General features: G+C 41.2%; 1 protein-coding gene and 1 long non-coding RNA gene across 5 annotated transcripts in view; one reads left to right on the top strand and one right to left on the bottom strand.

Annotated features, from left to right (window-relative positions):
• Window positions 1-18014, top strand: part of LOC142071635 (uncharacterized) — a 65456-nt gene extending 47442 nt beyond the window's left edge. Inside the window, exon 2 of the long non-coding RNA XR_012667776.1 lies at window positions 17159-18014. This is a non-coding gene — a long non-coding RNA (uncharacterized LOC142071635). The remainder of the gene's footprint in view (window positions 1-17158) is intronic.
• EPAS1 (endothelial PAS domain protein 1) overlaps window positions 8501-20352 on the bottom strand; it is a 151139-nt gene continuing 139287 nt past the window's right edge. For all 4 annotated transcript variants that reach the window (XM_048842938.2, XM_048842940.2, XM_048842939.2 and 1 more), the window contains 5 exons: window positions 16099-16583; window positions 14604-14727; window positions 14382-14499; window positions 13131-13307; window positions 8501-10818 (listed from right to left, as the gene is read on the bottom strand). In XM_048842938.2, coding sequence (XP_048698895.1) covers window positions 10667-10818; window positions 13131-13307; window positions 14382-14499; window positions 14604-14727; window positions 16099-16583 — 1056 coding nt within the window. In that variant the 3' untranslated portion in view covers window positions 8501-10666. The remainder of the gene's footprint in view (window positions 10819-13130; window positions 13308-14381; window positions 14500-14603; window positions 14728-16098; window positions 16584-20352) is intronic.

The following is a 20352-nucleotide window of genomic DNA, read 5'->3' as shown; positions in this document are numbered from 1 at the left end:
ATCTGGAGAGTAGCACCCTGGGGATCTGGAAGCTAGCCTGGGTGACTGACGACACAATTGGGATCTGCCCCGTGATTCCAAATGCGGCAGCGATGATCAATGTCTTCTATCCGGCGACCGGCGTTGTTCCGATGTCCTCTGAGGAGTCTTAGTGGCGGGCTTGCCCTCTTTGGGATCAGGTGGAGACCTGTGCTCTCTCTGCGCCAGGGGGAGCCTGGGCTGACGAAGGTGCAGGCAGGTGTGTGGGTCCCATACTGCTCCCATGAGTCAGTTGCGGACCTTTAAGGGAGCTGGGCGCCCCAGCTGGAGAGGCACGATCTCATGGCTCTGGAGCAGTCTGATGGGCAGGCCCGGGTCCCGTGATAGATGACCCCTGGGCCTTCTTGCTCGGTGCCAGGGAGCATTTCTTGGCCGCCTTCTTCGGTGCCGGTGATGGCAAACGGTGCCAGCAGGAGTCAGGTGCCAGCGGTGCGCTGCACACGGATGCCGAGGCACTTGGCATGACCTGCCCACATGGCTCCCAAGCCGGGTGGAGGGCGGACTCCATCAGGAGAGTCCTGAGGCAGATGTCTTGCTCCTTCTGGGTGCGGGGCCGAAAGTTTTTGCAGGTCCGGCACCACCCCTTAACGTGTGACTCCCCAGGCACTGAAGGCAGCTGCTGTGGGGGTCACTTATAGACATAGGCCTGCTGCAGTCTGAACGGGGCTTGAACCCAGGAGACCGGGGCATGCCCCACCTGGGGCAAAGTCCCACTGGGACCCTAACTACTAACTTACTAATACTTAACAAGCACTTAAAAACTACTTAAGACTAGCAAAGCGAACTATATACATTGGCATTAAGGCATGAAGTTCAGAATGGTAGACACCCGCTAGCTCTTGCTAAGTAAGAAAGGTGCGCCAACTGACCACCATAGGCGGTAAGAAGGAACTGAGGGGGTGTGGGGCCGGCGGTGCTTGATATACTGCCACATGAGCACAGCATTCCGGAGGGCACCACAGCCAGCCCTACGGGTACTGCTAAGGCAAAATTCTCTGACAGTCGCGCACTTGGCTGCGTGCACACCTAGAATGGAATCAGCCTGAGCAAGCACTCAGAGAAGAACACTTTCCCTACAGATTTGACAAAACGCAAAGAAGGTACCAATGTGAGATTTCTAAAGATAGATGCAGCACTTGACCCAAGGTTTAAGAATCTGAAGTGCCTTCCAAAATCTGAGAAGGACAAGGTGTGGAACGTGCTTTCAGACGTGTTAAATGAGCAACACTCCTATGTGGAAACTACAGAACCCAAACCATCAATAAAGAAAATCAACCTTCTGCTGGTGGCATCTGACTCAGATAATGAAAATGAACATGCATCGATCCGTACTGCTTTGGATTTTTACTGAGCGGAACCCATTATCAGCATGGACACATGTCCCCTGGAATGGTGGCTGAAGCATGAAGGGACACATGAATCTTTAGCACATCTGGCATGTAAATACCTTGCAATGCCTGCTACAAAAGTGAGCCTGTGCTCACTTTCAGGTGACACTGTAAATAAGAAGCAGGCAGCGTTATCTCCCATAAATGTAAACAAAATTGTTTGTCTGAGTGATTGGCTGACCAAGAAGTAGGACTGAGTGGACTTGTAGGCTCTAAAGTTTTACATTGTTTTATTTTTGAATGCATTTACTTTTTGTACATAATTCTACATTTGTAAATTCAACTTTCATGATAAAGAGATTGCACTACAATTGCATTACAACTGTAATGGGGGAATTGAAAAATACTATTTTCTTTTTTACAGTGCAAATATTTGTAATAAAAATAAATATAAAGTGAACACTGTACACTTTGTATTCTGTGTTGTGATTGAAATCAATATATTTGAAAATGTAGAAAACATCCACAAATATTTAAATAAATGGTATTCTATTGTTTATCAGGGTGATTAACCACACGATTAATCATGATTAATTTTTTAATCACACAATTAATTGCAAATAATTTTTTAAAATCGCTTTACAGCCCTGCTTATTTGATTAGCGCTGGGCATGCTCTAACTAGGTTTTGCTATGGAAACCTTAAGCAATTTAAGGACCTACTAGATTCATTGCTATGCAACTCAAGGAAAGCTTAAGCTATTGCTTCAACCTTCTTAAAAATTTACCCAAACTGGAAGCAAGAAATAAACTGTTATATAGAGAAGCCCAATACTGTACATCTCTGTGTTAATGCTGATCACTCTTTTAATTCCCCAGACACATATAGCGTTCTGAAGCCTTATAGTGAGGTTCTGCTCTGAAAACTGACTGCGTAAATGACATCTTGTTTAGTGTTTTCCATCTGGAGGTTGCATTCTGCTTTCAGTTATATTGGTGCAAATCCATTGACTTTAAAGGGCTCACAAATGGTATGACAGCAAGCTGAATTTGGCCAAATGACTTTTCATATCAAATTTGCTCAGTTTCCAAGTTGACGGGGGGGTGTTAACAACCAGTTCTGCAATTCCTTCTGCTATCTGAACATAGTGCTGTTCTTCTTCTGCTCTGTGTGTGTAACAGCTACAAAAAGATGTTAAATGAATGTTAAGGTTTCAAAGACAAGCACTTAAAAGTTAAGAAATGCCAGGTAAAAGCATGTTAAAAATTAAAATGGGCAAAACAATGTATTTTCCCTAATCTCTTTCTTGGAAATGGCCGAGCTGTTTTAGCTGAAACTTTTTAAAAAAATCAGTCTGAATCAGACACCTGGCTTGGAAAATTTTCAGCCCAAATGGTTACAGTTTGGCAAAGCTGTGACTAACTGAAAACGGGCTTACCATGGAGAGTTTCAGACTGGCTAAACGATGAGCATCACAACTCGCTCCATCGGTAATAATATGGGCACAATCCACCTTAAGTCTAGCATTTCCGAACTTTTGAGTGCTTAACTTTTCAACCTTAAATTATTTGTGTGCGTGGAGAGAGCAAGCGAGATGTACAAAGTCATCAACCATCATAGACAATGAATCCTCTCTAATCAGAATATAGCTGGTTTTAGTTTAGTCTGGCCCAAGCATCCGATACAGTACTGTGTGCTCTGGTCTTTTATAGCTTTATTAATTCTGCAATGAACAGTTTTTGACAGAAAACGAGGCAGCTGTGACTTAGCACACATACAAGAGGAATAACAAGGTGCTATATTTAGTGATTTTTTCCCTCACCATAAGCACATTTTTATTCATCTAATGAGCTGGTATAATAAGACCAATGGCGCACTGATTTTCTGCAAATTCAGAACTTTTAGTTTTTTCCAGTGGTTTGCTGCAGAAGTCCAGTGACTTTTTTTCCTTGATGGGCCTATCGTTTCTTCCTGTACAGATACTGTTGGCATTCTCATCCCTTCTCACCCAGGGGGATCAAACTATTTTTTGATGGGTGAGTAAAACTTATGGTGTTTTTTTTTTAAAAAATCTCCTTCACTTGATCATAGTAAAAGACAGGTGAGTTTGTTTGGTGCCCAGACTGGTAAAGTTCTGTAATAATATTGCAAGATTGCTTTGACAGTCTTGTCTGTTTAAAGTTCGTGACCAGAAAAAATTGAAACTGTATAAACATTAAAAACATCACCTTTCATGCAATTCACCTTACTTAGCCCCGACCCAACAAAACATTCAAGCACATGAGTAGTCTCATTGACTTCAGTGGTACTAAAAACGAAAAGAGATAATTTGCCTAGAAATAAACACTCACTTTAGATTTAAAAAAAAAATCTAAACTCTAGAGCCTCTGAAAAACAGTATCAAACAGCCTTCACTGCTAATGATCTTGACTCATTCCCCACTGTGAGCTAATTTTGAACTGGTGACCTAGAAGCAAAAGCTTCTGTCTCCACTAAAACCTGTTGCATCCTGACACAGGGGACTCTATATCCATGAATACCTGTTAATACGACGTTTCGAGGATTTAGGGAAATGATAGACTGGAAAAAATGCTGATACCTTGCCTAATGGTAGCTAAGACTTCAGATTTGGTTGTCCTAGTTCTTGCCATTTGGTCTCGTCCTCTCGCTAGTCAATTTGAATGAAACATTTTTGCCCCTGGGATTAGCTAAAGATATGTCTCTTACTTTTATGCTGCTCTGTTTTGGACAGTTGTGCCTTGATTTCACATTTCCAGTCTCTCATTTTTTGTGTGTCTGTCTAGCTCTCATGTGCTCTTGTATGTTTAGTTTCTTTCCTTGCTTCAGTAAAATGCCGTTGCTACCAGCAATATGAGCCTGAGAGTTAGCACTGACACTATGGGAACAATCATTTCCCATTCAAGTGGAAATTCACAGATGTCCATCTAGTTAGGAGTCTAGAGCGGGTCATGCAGGAAAGCACTGAACCCTGGCATCAGATAGAGCTGCCTGCTGTTGACTGCTCCTTGTGGTTCTATCCATGAATGGTTTGTTTCTGGTACCCTTCCAAACAAGAGGAATAGTCTGATGGGTCTGGAAAGCATCTATTCTTGGGCCATTTGCTTGTACCAGCATGTGATTGGCTGCTTGCTTTCACATGGGCTTATTTTGATTCAGTTCATTGGAGAAAGCTAACATTCTGCCACTGCTGTGCTATAAAACAATGACAACAGTGTTTCCACCAAGTGCAATCCATCCTTTATGGCAGGTGGCCTTGTGTCTACAACTCTTGTTACATGTGCACGGGCACAGCCCTTGTTGTGGATGTGATGGTATGTAAATGTATTTGTAGAAGCAACCCCGGACCTAGGGCGCCACTCTCCTTTTTCCACCTCACTCAAGCCCTGTGTAAGTTGATCTAGCAGAGTGAGGGTTTGTATAGTGTCATAATGGGCAATTCTTTTTTTAACACTAGGCCACTGGGGGCCGGGGTGTGTGGTCCAACACGTTGAAACTATGTGACTAGGGATTGCTGTAGCCCGATGAATCAGGCATCCTTCTGTTTCATGGCAGCTTCAGGGAGCTAGGTCTCATTTCTCTGCAGCTTTGTTTCTAAAGACACAAACATTTACCCCTTCCAATTTGTCATTCCGAAGGATAAGTTTTTGGACGTCAGGTCTGGCACTGATTTGTTATGTTTGAAAAGCCTCAAACAAGATCTTTCAAGAAATAGATAAACTTCAGTCATAAAGGTGATTAATTCTATTATGCAAAAGGAACAGGAGGACTTGTGGCACCTTAGCAACTAACAAATTTATTAGAGCATAAGCTTTCGTGGGCTACAGCCCACTTCATTTTGCAACAGAAAAGCTTCAAAAACAGACTAATGAAGTGGGCTGTAGCCCAGGAAAGCTTATGCTCTAATAAATTTGTTAGTCTCTAAGGTGCCACAAGTCCTCCTTTTCTTTTTGCGGATACAGACTAAAACGGCTGCTACTCTGAATTCTATTATGAAATACGACAGGCCCAGGAATTTGATTGGCATTATCTCATTAAGAATGCCTCTGACCTGGGCTACTTCAGCCATCATGCCATGTTCTCCAGTATGTTCTGAAGGAGTGACACTGATGTACAAAAATACAGAGAGCAAGCTAATTCTTCCAGTATAAGACATAATTTATGCTCACTCAGCCTTTCATGTTCTGTATGGGAACCCATGAGCTCAAGGAGCAGTATAAGTAGAGTAGCACAACACCAGGGGGCAGCAACCCCCCCCTCCCCTGGGCTCATCACCAATTGCAGCTGCCTCTTCCCACACAAGCGCTGACTTTCCCAGCAGAAGTGACCTTCTAAGAAGTCCCTTGGAAGGGAGCACAGGGATTTACTGTTCGTTAGAGGAAACTTTAAATGATTTAAAAGAGGATAACTTTAACTGTTTTATAACTTGCAAGGTCTGCAAATCATTAGGCTGGGTAACTCTTCCCATAGTTCTCATTCACTTGGTTCAGCATGTCTTCAATGAGACTGTAAACTCTACCAGGCAGGGGCCACATTTACGCACATATTTGTGTGGCACCTAGTACAACGGGGCCTCAGCCAGGACTGGAGACTGTGTGAGCTACCGGGATATATATAACGGTCGAAGAATACTGGCAGCTGTCGCTAGTTCTACTGAATCAGTTGGTAGCGTAACAGCTGAGCAAATTCTACTGCTGCAGGAGCACTCTGCTGCTGGCAAAGCACTCCCAGGGTGACGTGGGCAAACCTGAGGCCACCCTGGGGAAGCAAGGAGGAGGGGGGGGGGGGGTTGGACTAAACTAGAAGTGTGTTTACATGAGGGGTTTTGCCAGCACAGTTGTATCAGTCAGGAACTTACACCTCTTCGCACCCCTGACTGACATAGCTATGCTGGTAGCAGTCTGTGGTCGAGACCTTGCCTTACTGTGAGATGCAACATACCATTAGTTCAGGAACATGCATAGGCAGTGGTAACCTGTTGATATTTCAGTGTGGTGATGGCAGTTAACGAGTCCGTTGTTTAATGGAGTCTCGGCATGGGAGAGTAAGCTTTTGTGACAGGTTTCAGAGTAGCAGCCGTGTTAGTCTATATTCGCAAAAAGAAAAGGAGTACTTGTGGCACCTTAGAGTCTAACCAATTTATTTGAGCATAAGCTTTCGTGAGCTACATCATGCAACCGATGAAGTGAGCTGTAGCTCACGAAAGCTTATGCTCAAATAACTTGGTTAGTCTCTAAGGTACCACAAGTACTCCTTTTCGTTAAGCTTTTGTGGTTAGTATCCACCAGACATGCACACGCACCACAGTAGCTGTCGGTGGCCTTTTTTGGGGGGGACCCCAAACCTAGCCACCATTTTTCAGATGGCGTTTGGAAGGCTTTACTTGTTCCTGCAGCACTCCTTTCTAGAGCCAGAGTGGCCGCTCCCAGCTGTCTTCTCAAGTTACGGGTTAGGAAGAAGCTAAGACCTGGCTTTGAGACGTGTTTAGTGAACTCCTTAGTTGACTGTGTTATCTATAAATACTTCCCCAGTTGGTGTTAGATTTATTTATTAAACTTGCTTTTTCCACTTTTCCTTGCCTTGGTTTGGGCTGTTTAATGCTTTCAATAAGACCAATTAAGTGGAGAAGGAAGAAGTCTTAATATCATGGTCCTTAATGTGCTACTTGATCTGCGAAGCGAAGTCAGTGAGGAAATCCTTACTCATCTACAAATACATTTATAGTTAAAAGAAGAAATATGCTGCTCTCAAGTTAATTTACCCTTAATAATAATCCATTAGCTTCTCTTGTTGTGGCTTGCTTTTCGGTCCATAGATGGTGCCATTATTATATATAAAATATGTATTGCTTTTGGCTGCTGTCTTGGGTGCTCTCTGTGGCTTATGCACCCAGAGTCAGATGTCTGAATAATCTTATACATATCAACACAACAGCAAGGCCCAATGGTCCATAAGTGACAAAGCTAGGCAAAGGAAGCAGGTTTTGATTAAGTATTTGAACGTGGAGCTGACGGATGCTTCGTGTAAGAGAAAGTCAGAGCTCTTCAAAGTAGGGGGACAGCATGAGAAATGGCTTGGGGTGAGAGAAAGAGGATGTCTTGGCAAGAACAGTTTCTAACAAGGATTATGTGAGGGCAAGTCACTGGCTGGTTCCCCATCTGTAAAATGGAGTCAATACTACCTCCCTATCCTACAGGCTGCTGTGATGGTTTGTTAATGTTTGTACAGTGCTTCTGTAATAGCGGTATACCTATTGCATGTCAGACCATGATTGGAACTGCTAAGCACATGCAGCTTGTATTGGCTTCCGTTGGAACTGTGGGTGCCCTGCATCAGAGATCAGTTTTCCTCCAGGGTATTTGCTGCCTTTGAGTGGCCTGTCCATGGATGTGCATTGGTAAAAACTTTAGGAAAAGAGCTGACAGACTTGTTGGCATTCCAATCTAAAGCCTGGGGAGGGAGTTTGCATGAAGGTCCTGACATCTGAGACAGAAACTTCATCCAAGGCAGTGGGAGAAAAGAATTTATTAGGAAAATCATGATTCATAGAGGCACCTTGATTGCTAGCAGTACGGGAGGCTTGACGACTGTTGCCAAACACTACAAATCAAAGGTAAAAGTATAAGAGAATAAATACAACAATTGGCAGTTCAGTGTCTACAATCATTATCTGCGGCATTTGTTAAATCAAACACCATGTGTATTGCATGTACTCACTCTGGCAAATTGTTATTGATTTTCTAAGTTCAGTGGGCCATATTGTACCATAAGTTTTAAAACAGAAGTCCCTATTGAAATAAGAGTCAGATTCAATGGCATGATATGTTTGAAGGTATGGGAATTTATCGTTAACCCTCTGAATGCTGAGGGCTGGTCCAGGAGCCACTGAAGTTAATGAATGGAAAGGTTGATAATACAACTCTGTATCTTTATGCCTTTGGTTGATGTTGCTCTAATATTCTTTTCTAGTTTTTAAATATGGGGAGCTTTTGTTCTTCTTTCAAGCTTTTAAAGATCAATGCAAACCTTCATTTTCTATAAATAATTTAATAAATACTTTGTTTTACAATAATACATCAAGTGACAAATTCATAGCAAACAAGAGTCACAAGGAATTTAGGATCAGTATACTTTAATAAGGTATCAGTGTCAAAATACATTTCCTTATCAAGTTAAAGTTCCCATACAGTCATTATATTGTCAATAAGAATTCAGAAATATAGATCGTAAAATAATGATGCTACATTTGGTTAATATTAAGCATGGAATATTTGAGTGTCTAGTAAACTGTTATGGTATAACATCTTTAATGCTGAAACTACACAAACAAACAAAATAAAAGAGCAATATTTAAGTGTCATTAACCCTTCAAGCACTCAAGTCATTACCACTACAGATTTGCTAAATAAAATGTTTTTTTTTTCTTCACTTAGCAATAGATGCCTTTTAAAAGTAACTTATTTTTGGTAAAATGTTCTTGAAGGTACTGAGGGTCACTAATAACTTTTTTAAAATGTACCAACAACAGAAAAGGTTTTCAATTATTTTTTCAGTGTGTAAGACCGTAAGGTTAAGTATCACTTAAACAGAATGAACTCTGAAGTGCTCAATGAACGCAATGCTCCCTACCTGCAAATGTTAGTGCATCGTACAAAGGGATTTGATAGAACATAGTTGGAAGTCTGAGTAGAATGGCTTTGAGTCTGGGGACAACTTTATGGGCCAGATTTTCAGCTGGTGTAAACTGGCACTGATTTTCATCAGTGGAGGATCTGTTAGTTTAGGAGCAAGAGGAAATAGTTTGTCCTCACATGTCTGCTATCGTGCATTTGGTCCTTGCCCTTCCTTTCTTCATTTTCCACTGAACAGCTAGACTTTACAGAGCAATACTTATACTTATTTTCCAACAAAGGCAAAGAGGTTTCCGGGAACAAAATTGAATCCTTGCCTTTTAAATAAATTCATGATAACAAGAGTTGTTTTTTTGGTGGTTCTGAAGATGTCGGATTGCCTTATAATGACATGCTGTAAGATTATGTGCACTTGAAAGGCTATCAACAATACAAGGAAAGCTAAAATAATAAAGAAAACCCTCCCAGCCCAACACTCTTAACATCTTATTTTTACTAGGGTAACTCAATAATAAGTAGGCAAAGGGAAATACTACTTTAACTTTTATTTTTAATGTTTCACGAGTGTGGATTATGTTGCTATCTAGCGTATAAAATGCACACAAAATAAAGGTCAACTTAATTGGTAATTAGCAGTGTTAGTACTGGCTTTTGGACAAATCCTGACAGTCCTGCAATATTGGCAACCCCATAATGAGTGTTACCAGCTCTAGTCAAAAACAGCTCTTAAAAAGTGAGTATGGTTCTGGTTCTATGTCTTAGCCATAACAAAAGTACCAATACATAATAACCCAAATAGAAATTCCAAAAATTCAGTTACATTTTGTGTAAGAAAAAAGAAAAGAAATAACACCCCCGCAAAAAACCCCCATGAAACCCCATCACAAATGAAGACATAGGTGCAGAGCCTCTGCTAGCATATGTCAATGTAGCTCTCTATACAGCAATAGAGGGATACCAGGTTCAGCAGCTGAGGATCTAGCCCACGTTAGGAAAAAAGCTACACTGTGCAACTTTCGCAGATATCCACAAACTCTGCAGTTCACCCTTCACATTTCTTTCAGCAAATAGTATCTGATTTAGGGGGAGAAAATCAGAAAGTCGTGGTGTGAGGTTTTTTAATTTTTTTTCCAAAAGATGTTAAATTTACAATATGATTAGTGCTGGGAAATAGACTACAAACACAGTAGGGGCATGGAGAATTTTAATTTAGAAGGTCAATACAAACTGTGGCTGGAGAACAGATTTTTTTTGTTTGTTTTCATTTATCTTTGGCAATAAAAATCAATCTTTGCAGTACAGGAGCCAAAAGTATTAGAGAGACATTTACACCACAGGTTTGTTAGCATGAATACTGAAGAAAATGCCAGAGAATATAAATTACAAGTCAGGCAGAAGGGGAAATCATATGCATTTTCTAAAGAACACTTTTATTAAAATAGAGAAAAATACAGTAGATGTATATTTTCAATAAGAATAATAAAGTGAGTAATTTCAAAAAGGCCGCTATTTGGTAATGTGGACAAGTTCAATACATAAGTAAAATCTTGTAAAAGTGTACTGGGTATTAGAAATTGTCTACTTGAAAAAATATATTTAAAAACTGAAGATGTTTTGAACAGTATAGGCCAAGGAATATTGCAAGGTTACTCAGGTTGCCTGGTCAAGAGCTCTGAGCAAATCACATCCTTGCAGAAGTGTAGAACTGCCCAAAACAGGGACATTCACCTCACAGTCATATCTGGTCAATTCAGGCAACAAATATGGTTCGTAAGATTGCCCAAGCAGACGACTTGTCACACCTGAAATAAGAGTGTTAAAGAAAAAGGGTAAACTCATGAATGATGCCTATCTAACCAGAGTGGGGAAGGTCAACTTTTCCCTCATTTAGCTTTCTTTGGTATTCTAGAACATTCAGGCACCTGAAAACAGCATTACATCTTCCAGTTCAAATCTATATATGCCAATCAACTTTTAAAACTGAGAATAATCTCACATGTTGAAATTTTAGCTAGACGTGAAACATGTTTTCTCTTCCTTGTCATTTAGATTTTCTTAAAAGGGGAAATCATTCTAGTTCAAAACAGGAAACCTGTAGTAAACCACATAGTTTTCTGAATTATCACCAACTGCAGTCATGTATCTCTTCTAATTTTTTTCTTAAGAAAGGACCATAAAATAAAGTCAAACCTACATCTGCTGAACTATGACTCACTTCTGTGATTAGGCTGTTGTTGTAGTAAGGTGTTTGTTCACACTTTCAGCTGAAGGGGAAAATGTATGCACAAGCTGTCAAACATAAAATCACTCTGAAGTTACACAGTTGCTACGTTTATAACTATGCAAAAGAACTGTGACAATCATATTTAACGTTGTGCTGTCATTTCAACTTTTATTCCTCTATTTACCAAGATTAATGGTGGGCATCAGATTTTGTTGAGATCAAAGTTACCAAGTCCAAGTATATGGAGGAAAGGACAGTAAAAAATGAAGGAGAGAATTCAGATATAAGTTGATATAAAGAGGACAAAGACAGTACTGGGTGCTGGGAAAAGGCAATAGTGGACAAGTTTTCTGCACTCACTGTTCAAAATTTTTTTTTTTTGGTAATTCTTGTTAAATTTGTTTAGGAAGACTTTCACTACAGTCAGAAAAGTGAACTGTTATAATGTCATTTAATGCGCCTGTTGAACAGTGAAGCATGCACTAGCAAGGCATTGTAAGACTGTTATTTTAGCGGATATATTTTAATACATTTGCTAAACTTCCTTATAAAAGGGAAAATGGCTCTATCTGATATTAGTGAGGTATAATTTTAGAGGAATGAGTGAGGCTTACTTACCCTTTGCCTAAATCTATATAGGTATCCATTGACAGTTATGCCTTTGGACACTTATTTTGAAGAAAGAAAAGGAGGACTTGTGGCACCTTAGAGACTAACCAATTTATTTGAGCATAAGCTTTCGTGAGCTACAGCTCACTTCATCGGTTGCATACCTCCGAAGAAGTGAGCTGTAGCTCATGAAAGCTTATGCTCAAATAAATTGGTTAGTCTCTAAGGTGCCACAAGTCCTCCTTTTCTTTGTGCGGATACAGACTAACAAGGCTGCTACTCCGAAACCTGTTATTTTGAAGAGTATCCACTCATGGGTTCTCAAGGATACAGACACCAATGTATGGCCATTTATATTTTCAACTTTGGATATTTTAAATTAATGCTTTTCAAGGGTCAGCTCATTCTCTCCCGCTTCCCTGGGGTTGGAATGCTCTGAATGCAGTAGAATCACCATGGACCCACTGCCCAGAGGCTTACATGGCCACACAGGAGGGGAATAAGGTTCAGGCTAGCAAGGGAGAGCTAGTGCATGACTAGTGGGTCTGCAACAATGTGGATACACTGACTAAAATCAGGCCTGGTTGATGGCATTCGAGAAATGGCTATTTTGGCAGCTTCTATGCTACAATCTGATGGGAGGATTCTGAGCTGCCAGTTCAGACAGAGTTCCCTGGTTCGATCTCCATTTAACTTAAGCTTCACCACAGGGGGCAAAGTTGTTGGGTTGGATCACATCTAACTCATTTTCTGGGAGGAAGAATCTGATATAAATACATATATGCATGGGGCTTACTGTTGAGACTGTGCTGATGGGTGCTATTGAAATGTTTGATTGACAGTGTGTGCAATATAGATGTTCATATTAAATGTACACACACACATATATATATATATATATGCAGAGAGAGAGACAAAACAAAACACTAAGTTGAATTTATATGAAGTGTGAAAGTTTGTGCATAAGATATGGCCTAGAGACACACATGTTTGTGGGATTTATGCACAAACTGTCAAACTAGATATAAATGTATACGTACATTCAGAATTTTATCACTTCAGTATAATATAAACTATACCGATTTGGGTTGAAGTTTATTGTGCATCCGATGAAGTGAGCTGTAGCTCACGAAAGCTCATGCTCAAATACATTTGTTAGTCTCTAAGGTGCCACAAGTCCTCCTTTTCTTTTAACTCCCCTTTGTAAGTCATCAGACCTCATATCTGTATTGAAACCAAAGAGCAAAACCATTTTCTCATTTGTCTGTGATCGTGCCTTACCTGACTTTTTATGAGCTGGTTGAACATTGAAGTTCTGATAATGGGAACTGAAAAACTGAGGGGGAAATGCTGCTTTCTGATTATCACCAGGGTTTCCACAGGAGACTTGCTGCTGTCGCTGCTGCAGTTGGTTCACTGGTTGGCTCAGGCCTCTCTGTGAGTTACGAATAAACTCATCTAAAATTAAATGTGACAATTGGTTTTTAAAAATGGCCTCTGTGTCAATGTGCCAACATATTCTCTGGGAGCACAAATGCCAGGATTGAGCATCCCAGAGTCCTTGACTATAGTAAATGAAAGTATAACTGGCAAACTTTACCACACTGCTTAAAAGCTACGGCAGACCACCTTCACTGGTTGGTCAGTCACAGCCTCCCTGGAGCAGAGATTACATCACTATGCCAAATGAGTGAGGCCATTTTGTGAGAGAGCTTAAGACCAGGAGGCTAGATTCAATCTTTTTTCACTAAAAGCATTAATGTGCTCATTGAATTATTTTTACACATAGTGTAGCTGAAATGATTTGTTTCTTCCTAATAAGAATTCATTCAGAAATCTACAGTAGGTTTAGATAACCACCTTATTTTGACCATTCATCATTACCAGCACTTGAGGGTTCTTTCTTCAGAACCATTGACTGGCTAAACCTACTCCTAACCTAGTTTGTGAATAAATGATGCTGCATATAAAGGGATGGGTTGTATAACACAGTAGGCCATTCTATTCTGACTGTCCTAAGTGGGGAGAAGAAGAATTGGAATATTTGATCCCAAATTTTAATACTGCACACTAAGTTGATGTCTTAACACAGAAATCACACTTACTTTAGGCTGCCTTCCTGTGGCCTTGGACCTACTGCACAACAATGGTTCATATTTAGAAGAATACCTTTGCAACCAGAAGGTATAAACTTTTTAAATGAAAACTCTGATGCTGTGGAAATTACTGCAAATACCAAAAGGCCACAGTGACCCTAAATCTGAGTTATAGTAGAACTATCACACCAGGCTCCCTGGGAAACGGAGAACCCCAGAACAATAATATAAGCTTTCATTTACAGGACAATCCAACTCAGAGCACCGTTGATTGCATTAATGGTTGTTGGTTTATACGTTTGGTTTATGGTAGTTCTTCTGCTTTTGGCATGAAAATGGCAGGTATGATAATTCCTGCACAGAGTCTCTGTTTCTAGTGAAACTGTCCTAAAATAATATCTAGAAACAAATATTATAGAATCAATTTATGTCTTACCAGTAAGGACACTTGTGCTGAGGGACTTCTTTTCAGTAACCAATGAACAATTTTCACCTTTGAGAATTTTCATCCTTTTCCACATTAAATGAGATGGGTTAATCATTGACAAATCTGCCTGCAGTTGGATAAAGAAACCAGAAACAGACATAAGTAATCAAAATGAAAACCCTTTTGTAATGGTCATTGTTTGAAGTGTCTGAATTCCTTATAACAGATTACCCCACTCAGCTGTTGAAATGTTTGATCTTCATAATCCATCTGTCGCTTCAGTTTCAAACTGTTGGCAAGAGCAATTCTTGCAGGGTTTATATCTATGCCCCGTTGCTCAAAACTGTCCAGTGACCTGTAAAGAAAAGACCCTTCCTTGAGTGAGTAGTTTTCAAATAAATAAGACTATTTGTGTCTGAATTATCTTTCAAAGCCTTAAGGTTCATTTGGCATAGGACAGTGGGACAGGCTAGACTGCAAATGCAGAATTTTTCCTGGACAGCTAACCCAGTAGTCACTACACTTATTGCCATAATGCCTGAAAACTTTCAATATCAAGTAATCAAATAATCATGGAATTACCAGACTTCCATTACCTCACAATCGATAAGCAAAACCTTGATTGTGAAACAAAAATTGTATGATTTAGGAGGTCAAATTTTTAACAGGGATTAACCTGCTCTCCATTTTTGCAGGCATAATTATGGGTCCACACACGTTAGTGTTTGTGGACAAACATCTAGCTCTGTGGTCACATAGCCAAAAAGGCTAGCAACTGCATACAATTAATTGATCCTGCAGGTATAAAACTGCATGCGCCCACACCCCTGAGACGGTTACAATTTTTTTAGAAAATGAAACCCACCATTTTGTACATCTTTAGAAGTATTAACAACCCTAAAGCACTTAGAGCACTTGTCAACGGAGAGTCCCAAAGAGCTTTACAAAGATCAGCCAGTATTTTTATCTCCATGTTACAAATCAGGAATCTGACGCACAAAGGAGTTAAGTGACCTGCCTGAACTGGACCACTGTGCTTCTATCCTGGTTCTTACCCTATGCTCATCATAGTAGTAATACATGTAAATAAGCTGTATTGAAAACCTGAAATTTAAGGATGATTTCTGTTTAACAACCGGCTTAAGACTATTACTGAAGCTCTTTACCTACGGTATTTATATGGCCCCCATGACTGTAGTACTTGAGCGCATCAGCCTTTCCTGTATTTGTCCTCCCACCAGCTCTATGAGGTAGGGAAGTGCTATTACCTCCACTTTACAGATGGGGAACAAATGCTCAGAGGCTTGCCCAGTGTCACACAGAAAGTCTGCGGCAGAGCAGGGAACTGAACCCAGCTCTCTGGCTACGCTGTAATCACTGGGCCATCCTTCTCCCTGTCCTACCAGATCTGTTTCTGACACTGCGTACAGTAAAGCAGCTTTGCAAAAGTGTTCTACGGTTTTGTGATAGACATGTACGTTTTCACAAATCCACACATCAGTACACTTATGATGATGGTGAAAATCAGCCCACTTCTGCTCCCATTCAAGTCAATGGAAGGGCAAAGCTGTTCACCTGAAAGGACAGCAGAATTGGGCTTCTAATATGCCATTCTGTTGAAACAAATTATTCCAGTAGAGTGGGCAAATAGACTTTTTCAAGGTTTGCAGCACAGAAGTCTCAAGGAGAGATACGCCTAACAGCTTGCATATTAGGACAAATTTACCTTTTCTTATATAAGGACATGTTGGGAGCGTGCACTGGTGGCCCTGATGAGGAACTTGCTAAGGACCCACAGTATTTATCCATTAGTCTCCATTTAGCAGGAACATACTGTACGGGTGGATCAGGTGGCCACTGGGTGCTTGGTCTTCCAACCATTGAAGCCAGTGGTGTGCTGGCTCGCGCATGGTATGGTGGCAGTGATGACTTGTTCGCATTGTTGAAGGACACAGATGACAGAGGTCCATGACCAGGGTTCATATTTTTATTTAACATCTGTTGGCAGTATTTCTCCAAGAGAAACTGATTCTGAGAGGCAGGAGCAAGGGGCTGGAAAATGGTACTCATGCTACTTAAACTTTGCTGGGTATTTTGTGCATTTTCAGGGAGAGGACGTTCTTCTTGGCAGATTGGGCTCAGCTGGAAATCTTCTCCATCCATGGGAATGTAAGGAGCCAGGGTTTCAAGATCCAGCTCATTGAAATCAGTCTGTACAAATAATAATAATAATAAAAAGCACATGGCAATTAATGTGTACATGGGAGATGAAATTTCAGTGAATGTTAAGACTGAAGAATCATTATACCTGCTGTATAGCTAAGAGTCACCTGAATTTCTTAAATGAAATACTGAAAGTGGCAGATCCCTATTTAGAGATGCATGTAATTTCCATAATGAAATGTCTGTTTTCATGAATTATATACCATACTTGTTTCTGATATCACCAGGGATAAGGTTGCAGGGCAGATGAAAAACAGGAAGCAGGACTGAAAATCATGCTATACCCACCAGCCATGCTACCATACACACAGCACTTTCTGAAGGCTGATGCCCAAATGCAGTTTGGGAGGTCAGCGTGGGTTGAACTGGAGCAAATGTTCCACTGGGCTTTGAATAACTTGTCTGCCAATGCTTAAGTGTGGCACATAGTTCAACTTCACTGCTGACTAATGGAAAATAAGTTATTCAAAATATAATTGCACAGAAAATGTGTATCAAAACCACAAAAGGCCTATTAAACACAGTTTGCAGGACATTAACACATTCATTTTTATATTTTTCAGTGGGGGTGCTCACTGCATCTAAATGTTGCATCTTCCACGCAGAAGCAACTGAACCTTGAAGCAGGAAGAGAGCATGCTTCTCATCCACCCAGATCAGCAACACCCTCGCCTCCTATTTCCATCACAGCAATAGTCCCAGTTCTAGCCCTTAAAGGCCCCAGGTCCACCAGGAGGACTCAGATGACCAGCAGCAGCAGGAGGAGGAGCTACAAGCAGGGCAGAAAGGTCTCATACACCCTAGAAGTCATCTGAGCAAACTGATGTTGAATTGTTTCTGGTAACAATTATTTCTGTTGTGCTCCATGTTTGCCCTCCTTCCCCCTTGCCTGCCTGGCATTTCACTCTCTTTCCCTACCCATTCTCTGTTGCTGTCACTGCTCTGTTATGTCAAAACTTAGACTGTAAGCTCTCCAGGGCAGGGACTGTGCCTTTTCTTATCTAGAACACTAGCTATGGTGTATACAGAGGGAGTGTCTGTGCTCACAAAGTTACTACAGAAGCATGGAGAGAAGTACTCTGAAAAGAGGTCTCAGGCCCTTTATTTGGAAGCAGTTTTCAATCAATTTCCATGTCGCTTTTTGATCAGTTATGAACCCAGGAAAAGGAGAAGGAAGTAGACGGAGTCCAAAGTGATTATTCTGATTTTGCCATTGGGGTGGGTGTGACACGTGACGTGTGCGCTTCCCTGTCCCCGCTTTGTTGCATCTTTCCGGGTTGCCCACCAGGCCAGCTGGAATTGCTTGTTACTATTGCTGCTGTATCCAGTCTGAATCAGTATTCAGTGTTTTGAAAAGCTATTTTTCACTGTTTAATTGAACGGAATACATCTATGCCAAATGAAACATGAATGAAAAGATTTGCTTCGTAGTTAAGTCTAAAATTCACTCGCACACTCTCACAACTGCTTTCAGAGTAACAGCCGTGTTAGTCTGTATTCACAAGAAGAAAAGGAGTACTTGTGGCACCTTAGAGACTAACCAATTTATTTGAGCATAAGCTTTTGTGAGCTACAGCTCACTTCATCGGATGCATGCTGTGGAAAGTGTAGAAGATCTTATTATATACACACAAAGCATTTATAATACATTTGGGGACAATGTATACCTTCAGATCAGCGGCACTGCTATGGGTACCCACATGGCCCCACAGTATGCCAACATTTTTATGGCTGATTCAGAACAACGCTTCCTCAGCTCTCGTCCCCTAACGCCCCTACTCTACTTGCGCTATACTGATGACATCTTCATCATCTGGACCCATGGAAAAGAAGCCCTTGAGGAATTCCACCACGATTTCAACAATTTCCATCCCACCATCAACCTCAGCCTGGTCCAGTCCACACAAGAGATCCACTTCCTGGACACTACAGTGCTAATAAACGATGGTCACATAAACACCACCCTATACCAGAAACCTACTGACCGCTATTCCTACCTACATGCCTCCAGCTTTCACCCTGACCACACCACACGATCCATCGTCTACAGCCAAGCTCTGCGATACAACCGCATTTGCTCCAACCCCTCAGACAGAGACAGACACCTACAAGATCTCTATCAAGCATTCTTACAGCTACAATACCCACCTGCGGAAGTGAAGAAACAGATTGATAGAGCCAGAAGAGTTCCCAGAAGTCACCTACTACAGGACAGGCCTAACAAAGAAAATAACAGAACGCCACTAGCCGTCACCTTCAGCCCCCAACTAAAACCCCTCCAACGCATTATTAAAGATTTATCCTGAAGGATGAACCTTCCATTCCAACCTATCCTGAAGGATGACCCAACACTCTCACAAATCTTGGGAGACAGGCCAGCCCTTGCCTACAGACAGCCCCCCAACCTGAAGCAAATACTCACCAGCAACCACATACCACACAACAGAACCACTAACCCAGGAACCTATCCTTGCAACAAAGCCCGTTGCCAACTGTGCCCACATATCTATTCAGGGGACACCATCACAGGGCCTAATCACATCAGCCACACTATCAGAGGCTCGTTCACCTGCACATCCACCAATGTGATATATGCCATCATGTGCCAGCAATGCCCCTCTGCCATGTACATTGGTCAAACTGGACAGTCTCTACGTAAAAGAATAAATGGACACAAATCAGATGTCAAGAATTATAACATTCATAAACCAGTCGGAGAACACTTCAATCTGTCTGGTCACGTGATTACAGACATGAAAGTCGCTATTTTACAACAAAAAAACTTCAAATCCAGACTCCAGCGAGAAACTGTTGAATTGGAATTCATTTGCAAATTGGATACAATTAACTTAGGCTTGAATAGAGACTAGGAGTGGCTTAGTCATTATGCAAGGTAGCCTATTTCCCCGTGTTTTTTCCTACCCCCCACCCCCCGGACATTCTTGTTAAACCCTGGATTTGTGCTGGAAATGGCCCACCTTGATTATCATACACAATGTAAGGAGTGTGGTCACTTTGGATAAGCTATTACCAGCAGGAGAGTGAGTTTGTGTGGGGGGGTGTGTGTGTGAGAAAACCTGGATTTGTGTTGGAAATAGCCCACCTTGATTATCTTACACAATGTAAGGAGAGTGGTCACTTTGGATGGGCTATTACCAGCAGGAGAGTGAGTTTGTGGGGGGGGAGGGGTGAGAAAACCTGGATTTGTGCTGGAAATGGCCCAACTTGATTATCATACACATTGTAAGGAGAGTGATCACTTTAGATAAGCTATTACCAGCAGGAGAGTGGGGTGGGAGGAGGTATTTTTTCATGCTTTGTGTGTATATAATAAGATCTTCTACACTTTCCACAGTATGCATCCGATGAAGTGAGCTGTAGCTCACGAAAGCTTATGCTCAAATAAATTGGTTAGTCTCTAAGGTGCCACAAGTACTCCTTTTCTTTTCACAACTGCTGTATGTGCATGTGCAAACCAAGGGCTGTCTGTCACAAGTTGGAGGCATCCGTATGTGCATAAGCATTTTTTGTGTATGTGCTTTTGAAAATCTTCCCTGTAATCTCCTAGGTTTACCCATTTGACTGGATCAATTCAGCAAAGAGTAAGCTGATCTCATGGCAGGCATGTCTACTTCTAGCAGTGGCAGCTCCAACTGGTGAAGTCTGGATCATTTCCACTGTGCCTGTCTCAATTTGTGCACAGATCAGTCCTCAAGTGTTATCCTAGTTTTTAAGCTGTAGCTGAAAGAACTAGAGC

Source organism: Caretta caretta, chromosome 3, assembly GCF_965140235.1.
Source record: "Caretta caretta isolate rCarCar2 chromosome 3, rCarCar1.hap1, whole genome shotgun sequence".
Lineage (NCBI taxonomy): Eukaryota > Metazoa > Chordata > Testudines > Cheloniidae > Caretta > Caretta caretta.
Note: the sequence above shows the minus strand (reverse complement) of the source record. Positions and strands in the feature narration are given on the sequence as shown.